The 7,036-nt window shown below is 48.1% G+C and overlaps 1 protein-coding gene across 1 annotated transcript in view; it reads left to right on the top strand.

Annotated features, from left to right (window-relative positions):
- LOC128365507 (glutathione S-transferase theta-3-like) overlaps positions 1–7,036 on the top strand; it is a 38,813-nt gene that overhangs the window by 9,506 nt on the left and 22,271 nt on the right. The window contains exon 2 of the mRNA XM_053326264.1: positions 5,653–5,806. Coding sequence (XP_053182239.1) covers positions 5,698–5,806 — 109 coding nt within the window. The 5' untranslated portion in view covers positions 5,653–5,697. The remainder of the gene's footprint in view (positions 1–5,652; positions 5,807–7,036) is intronic.

Raw genomic sequence — 7,036 nt, 5'->3', positions numbered from 1 at the left:
AGGAGAAGGAAAGAAGAAGGAGGGAGGAAGGAAGAAGGAAAGAAAGGAAAGAAGGACAGAGGAAAGAGAGGAAGAGTTGGAGGGAGAAGGAAAGGAAGGGAGGAAGGAAGGAAGGTAGGAGGGAGGAGGAAAGAAGGAAGGATGGAGGAGAGGAGAGGAGGAAGGAAGGGAGGAGGAAGGAAAGGAAGGAGGGAGGGAGGAGGAGGAAGGAAGGGATGGAGGGAGGGAGAGGAAGGAAGGAGGAGGAAGGAGGAGGAAGGAAGGAAGGAAGGAGGAGAGAGGAAGGAAGGAAAGAAGGAGAGGAAAGAAGAGGAAAGGAAGGAAGGAACAGTCCAAACAGACGGGGTCAGCAGCACCATGAAGCTTTATCATGACTCTTTTATATTAAAGCTGCAGCTCTGTTTCATCCTTCAGGAAAACCTCCAGCTCAGTGGGTCCGTCTGTCGGTCCGTCTGCAGCCCCCGGCCCTGCAGCCCCCGGCCCTGCAGCCCCCGGCCCTGCAGCCCCCGGCCCTGCAGCCACCGGCCCTGCAGACTCCAGCCCTGCAGCCACCGGCCCTGCAGCCCCCGGCCCTGCAGCCCACCGGCTCTGCAGCCTCCGGCCCTGCAGCCTCCGGCCCTGCAGCCCCCGGCCCTGCAGACTCCAACTCTGCAGCCCCCGGCCCTGCAGCCCCCGGCTCTGCAGCCCCCGGCCCTGCAGCCCCCGGCCCTGCAGCCCCCGGCCCTGCAGACTCCAACTCTGCAGCCTCCGGCCCTGCAGCCTCCGGCTCTGCAGCCCCCCGACTCTGCAGCCCCCGACCCTGCAGCCCCCGGCTCTGCAGCCCCCGGCCCTGCAGCCCCCGGCCCTGCAGCCCCCGGCCCTGCAGACTCCAACTCTGCAGCCTCCGGCCCTGCAGCCTCCGGCTCTGCAGCCCCCGACTCTGCAGCCCCCGACCCTGCAGCCTCCGGCCCTCCAGCCCCCGGCCCTGCAGCCACCGGCCCTGCAGCCCCCCGCCCTGCAGCCCCCCGCCCTGCAGCCACCGGCCCTGCAGCCCCCCGCCCCTGCAGCCCCCCGCCCTGCAGCCACCGGCCCTGCAGCCCCCGCCCTGCAGCCACCGGCCCTGCAGCCCCCGCCCTGCAGCCACCGGCCCTGCAGCCCCCGGCCCTGCAGCCCCCGGCCCTGCAGCCCCCGGCCCTGCAGCCCCCGGCTCTGCAGACGCTGGGTCCAGATCCAGCCAGCAGTGAAGAGTCATGCGTTCCATCCTTTATCATAATGAAAGTTTAAATGACTGTAATCTGTAACTCTGCTGATGTTTCCTGATGCTGATAGGAGTCGTGTGTGTGTGTGTGTGTGTGTGTGTGTGTGTGTGTGTGGACTGATTGTTTTTTAATTAACCTTCGTGTCGTCCTCCCTGGTCAAATTGACCCCGTCTGTTTTGACTGTTCCTTCCTTCCTTCCTTCCTTCCTTCCTTCCTTCTCTCCTTCCTTGCCTGGCTCCCTCCTTCCTTCCTTCTCTCCTTCCTTGCCTTCCTCCCTCCCTCCTTGCTTCTTTCCTCCCTCCCTCCTACCTTCCTTCCTTCTCTTTCTTTCCTCCATCCTTCCTTCCCTTCCTTCTTTCCTCTGTCCTTCTTTCTTTCCTTCCTTCTTTCTTCTTTTCTTTTCTCCCTCCTTGCTTCTTTCCTCCCTCCCTCCTACCTTCCTTCTTTCCTCCTTCCTTCCTTCCTTCTTTCCTCTATCCTTCCTTCCCTTCCTTCTTTCCTCTGTCCTTCTTTCCTTCCTTCCTTCTTTCTTCTTTTCTTTTCTCCCTCCTTGCTTCTTTCCTCCCTCCCTCCTACTTTCCTTCTTTCCTCCTTCCTTCCTTCCTTCTTTCCTCTATCCTTCTTTCCTCCCTTCCTCCGACTCTGAACTCATTAGAGGAGACCAGACTTGATCATAGTTGCCAGGCAGATAAAAACAAGTTTCAAGTGTACTTTTAATAACCTTCCTGTCGTCATCCCGGGTCAAATTGACCCCGTCTGTTTTGACTGTTCCTTCTGTCCTCCCTCCCTCCCTCTTTCCTTCCATCCTTCCTTCTTTCCTCCCTCCCTCCTACCTTCCTTCCTTCCTTCTTTCCTTTGTCTGTCCTTCCTTCCTTTCCTTCCTCCCTCCTACCTTCCTTCCTTCCTTCTTTCCTCTGTCCTACCTTCCTTCCTTCTTTCCTCCCTACCTCCTTCTCTCTTTCTTTCCTCCCTCCTACCTTCCTTCCTTCCTTCTTTCCTCCCCCCTACCTTCCTTCCTTCTTTCCTCCCTACCTCCTTCTCTCTTTCTTTCCTCCCCCCTACATTCCTTCCTTTCCTTCCTCCTACCTTCCTTTCTTATTTCCTCTGTTCTACCTTCCTTCCTTCTTTCCTCCCTGCCTCCTTCACTTCATTCTTCCTCCCTTCCTTCTTTCCTCCTTTCCTTCCTCCCTTCCTTCTTTGCTTCCCTCCTTTCCTCCCTTCCTTGACTCGAGGACAACAGGAGGGTTCAAAGTGTATTAAAGTGCTTCACAAAGGCAGCCAAGCATAAAAGGAGCAAAATCAAAACCCAAAGAATAAAAATAATAAATAAAACAGATTAAACACACTGGGAATGATAATGAGGAAGGAGTAAATGTCTCTTTAAGTATATTTTATGTATATTATATTAGTTTTAAATCAGTTTTGGGTTATATATAATAGTTCCTAGCAGAGTGTGTGTGTATATTTAACACATGTCTGGATCTATAGTACTCTGAACTCATTAGAGGAGACCAGACTTCATCAGAATTGCCAGGCAGATAAATCCCTCCATCCTCTTCCTTCATTCCTTCCTTCCTCTTCCTTCTTCTTCTTCTCTCCTCCTTCTTCCTTCTTTCCTCCTCTCCCTCCTTCCTTCCTTCTTTCCTCTGTCCTTCCTTCTTTCCTCCGTCCTTCCTTCCTTCCTCCTACCTTCCTTCTTTCCTCCCTCCTTCTAACTTCCTTCTTCCTCCTTCTCCTACCTTCCTTCCTCCTTCCTTCCTTCCTCCTTCCTCTTTCCTTCCTTCCTCCCTCTCTCCTCACCTTCCTACTCTTCCTTCCTTCTTCCTCTTTCCTTCCTCCTCCCTTCCTATCCTACCTCCTTCCTCCTCCTTCTTCTTCCTCCGTCCTACCTTCCTTCCTTCTTTCCTCCCTCTCCTGCCTCTCCTCCCTCCGTCCCTCCTACTTTCCTTCTTTCCTCCTCCTTCCTAACTTCCTTCCTTCTTTCCTCCCTTCTCCCTACCTTCTCTCCTCCTTCCTTCCTTCCTTCCTTCCTCTCCTTCTCCTTCCTTCCTACCTTCCTACTTTGCTTCTTTCCTCTGCCCTACCTTCCTTCCTTCTTTTCCTTCCTCCCTCCTACCTTCCTTTCTTTCCTTCCTCCCCTTCTTCCTTCCTTCCTCCCTCCTGCCTTCCTTGCCTTCCTCCTTCTCTTTCTTCCTCCCCCTACCTTCCTCCCTTCCTTCTTTCCTCCGTCCTCCCTACCTTCCTCCTTCCTTCCTTCTCCCCTGCCTCCTTCACTTCCTTCTTCCTCCCTCCCTTCCTTCTTCCTCTTCCTTGACTCGAGGACAACAGGAGGGTTCAAAGTGTATTAAAGTGCTTCACAAAGGCAGCCAAGCATAAAAGGAGCAAAATCAAAACCCAAAGAATAAAAATAATAAATAAAACAGATTAAACACACTGGGAATGATAATGAGGAAGGAGTAAATGTCTCTTTAAGTATATTTTATGTATATTATATTATTTTTAAAGCAGTTTTTGGGTTATATATAATAGTTCCTAGCAGAGTGTGTGTGTATATTTAACACATGTCTGGATCTATAGTACTCTGAACTCATTAGAGGAGACCAGACTTCATCAGAATTCCTTCCTACCTTCCTTATTTCCTCCGTCCTACCTTCCTTCCTTCTTCCCTCCCTCCCTCCTACCTTCCTTCCTTCTTTCCTCTGTCCTTCCTTCCTTCCTACTTCCTCCCTTCCTCCTACCTTCCTTCTTTCCTCTGTCCTTTCTTCCTTCCTCCCTCCCTCCTACCGTCCTACCTTCCTTCTTTCCTCTGTCCTACCTTCCTTCCTTCTGTCCTCCCTCCCTCCTCCTTTCCTTCCATCCGTCCTTCTTTCTTTTCCTCCCTCCCTCCCTCCTACCTTCCTTCCTTCCTTCTTTCCTACCTTCCTTCCTTCTTTCCTTTGTCCTTCCTTCCTCCCTCCTTCTTTCCCTCCTTCCTTCCTTCCTCCCTCCTTTGCTTCATTCTTCCTCCCTTCCTTCCTTTCCTTCCTCCTTTCCTTCCTTCCTTCCTTCCTCCTTCCTCCTCCTTCCTTCCTCTTCCTCCCTCTTTTCCTTCCTTCCTTTCCTTCCTCCCTCCTACCTTCCTTTCTTTCCTTACCCCCTTCCTTTCTCCCTGCCTCCTTCACTTCATTCTTCCTCCCTTCCTTCCTCCCCTGCCTCCTTCACTTCCTTCTTCCTCCTTTCCTTCCTTCTTCCTTCCTTAACTCGAGGACAACAGGAGGGTTTAAAGGGAAAAGTGCATTAAAGTGCTTCACAAAATTAAAACCCAAAGAATTAAAATAATAAAACAGATTAAAAACACTGTAAATTATAATGAGGAAGGAGTAAAAGTATATTTTATGTATATTATATTAGTTTTAAATCAGTTTTGGGTTATATATAATAGTTCCTAGCAGAGTGTGTGTGTATATTTAACACATGTCTGGATCTATAGTACTCTGAACTCATTAGAGGAGACCAGACTTCATCAGAATTCCTTCCTACCTTCCTTATTTCCTCCGTCCTTCCTTCCTTCCTACTTTCCTCCCTCCCTCCTTCCTTTCCTTCTTCCCTTCCTTCTTTGCTTCCCTCCTTCCTTCCTTTCCTTCTTTCTTCCCTCCATCCTCCTTTCCTTCTTTCCTCCCTCCTTTCCTTCCTTCTTCCTCCCTTCCTTCCTTCTTTCCTCTGTCCTTCCTTCCTTTCCTTCCTCCCTCTTTTCCTTCCTCCCTTCCTTCCTCCTTTCCTTCTTTCCTCCCTCTTTTCCTTCCTTCTTCCTCCCTTCCTTCCTCCTTTCCTTCTTTCTTCCTCCCTTGCTTCCTTCCTTCCTTCCTTCCTCCTTTCCTTCCTTCTTCCTCCCTTCCTTCCTCCCTCCTTTTTCTTTCTTCCTCCCTTCCTTCCTCCCTGCCTCCTTTCCTTCCTTCTAACCCTAACCCTTCCTTCCTTCTTCCTTCCTTGACTCGAGGACAACAGGAGGGTTAATATAGCACTTTAAAAGGGAAAAGACAGTAAAAGTATATTTTATGTATATTATATTATTTTTAAAGCAGTTTTGGGTTATGTATAATAGTTCCTAGCAGAGTGTGTGTGTATATTTAACACATGTCTGGATCTATAGTACTCTGAACTCATTAGAGGAGACCAGACTTGAAGTGAGTGTCTGAGCACAGCAGTGTTTACTAAATGTTGGGCCGCGTTGAGGTCGAAGGTTTAGTCTGTTCAACCACGACGACCTGCTCACTTTGAACTGTCGCCAACACTCAGAAATCATTGAGCTTTACGCAGCAGAGAGGGGCAGCACAGAGGGGCGGGGTCTACTGCTGCTGCTGCTGCTGGTGCTGGTGGTGGTGGTGTAAAGCTGAGCTGACAGAGCGAAGTGACTGACAGACGCTGCAGGAGAAAAACTGGAAACACAAAGAAGAGGAAACACGGATTAATATCTGCAGACATGATGGAGCTCTACCTGGATCTGCTCTCACAGCCATGCCGGTCTGTCTACATGTTCGCCAAAGCAGCCGGGATCCCCTTTGAGTTCAAGCTGGTCAGCCTGACTGCAGGTAACCCTAAACACACAGAGACAAGAGACAGAGAGCAGTGAGACTTTGAGTTTCAGATAGGAGGCTGATGTTATCTAATTTATAATCCATTGTGCATTGATTTGTGGTCTATAGGTCACATTATATGGAGGCTATAGAAGAAAATGAATAGATTAAAAACGTATTTAAGTAAATTAAAAGGTGCAAAACAACAGATATTTGAGGCGTGTCTGTTTGCATAGCAGAAACATTGTGCATTGTAATTATATGGAAGCTATGGAAGAACTTTTTTCACTTTGAGTTGATTGTGTCTAATTTATAATCCATTGCGCATTGATCTGGGGGTCTGTAGGTCACATTATATGGAGGCTATGGAAGAAAAATGGTGTTTCCATATAAAATGAATAGATTAAAAACATGTTTAAGTAAATTAGAAGGTGCAAAACAACAAATATTTGAGGTGTGTCTGTTTGGTCCCACATAGCAGAACCATTGTGCATTGACCTAGGGTGTCTACTGTAGGTCACAATATATGGAGGCTATGGAAGAAAAATGACTTTTCCATATAAAATAATAATAATAATAATAATAATGCATTTTATTTAACGGCGCCTTTCAAAGCACTCATTACACTTTACAAGGCTCATATAACACAACAACAGCACATCAAACAATATAAACCAGGTGACATTTAGTGCAAATATAAATAATAAATATGAATGTGACTACAAAGTGCATTAGTACAATAAATAAACAAGAATGTGAGTACATAGTTAAAGAAAATGAATAGATTAAAAACATGTTTAAGTAAAGTAGAACAGATATTTGAGGTGTGTCTGTTTGCATAGCAAAAACATTGTGTATTGTATTTACATGGAGGCTATGGAAGAAGAATGACAGCTGTCACATGTTAAAGTTGAAGTGTATGCAGGGTTAAGGTGATAAGTGGAGGTGTGTCTGCCACATAGTAAAACCATTGTGTGTTAACTTTGCACTGAGTGACAGCGAGGTAGAAACCACTGTTGAACCCACAATGAATATCTTCCTTCTTTCCTCCCTCCTTCCTAACTTCCTTCCTTCTTTCCTCCCTCCCTCCTTCCTAACTTCCTATTAAACCCACTGTTGAACCCACAATGAATATCTGAGTATATGTTGCCAACCTGAAACCAACTTCACCGCAGTATCTCTGTGATGGTTCCAGTGTTAATTATTTATATTTTATCTCTTATTATATGCCATAATATGTCATGA

Source organism: Scomber japonicus, chromosome 9 (assembly GCF_027409825.1).
Source record: "Scomber japonicus isolate fScoJap1 chromosome 9, fScoJap1.pri, whole genome shotgun sequence".
In the NCBI taxonomy this organism is placed as follows: Eukaryota; Metazoa; Chordata; class Actinopteri; order Scombriformes; family Scombridae; genus Scomber; species Scomber japonicus.
The sequence above is the reverse complement of the archived record's forward strand: the minus strand, read 5'-3'. Positions and strand labels throughout refer to the sequence as shown.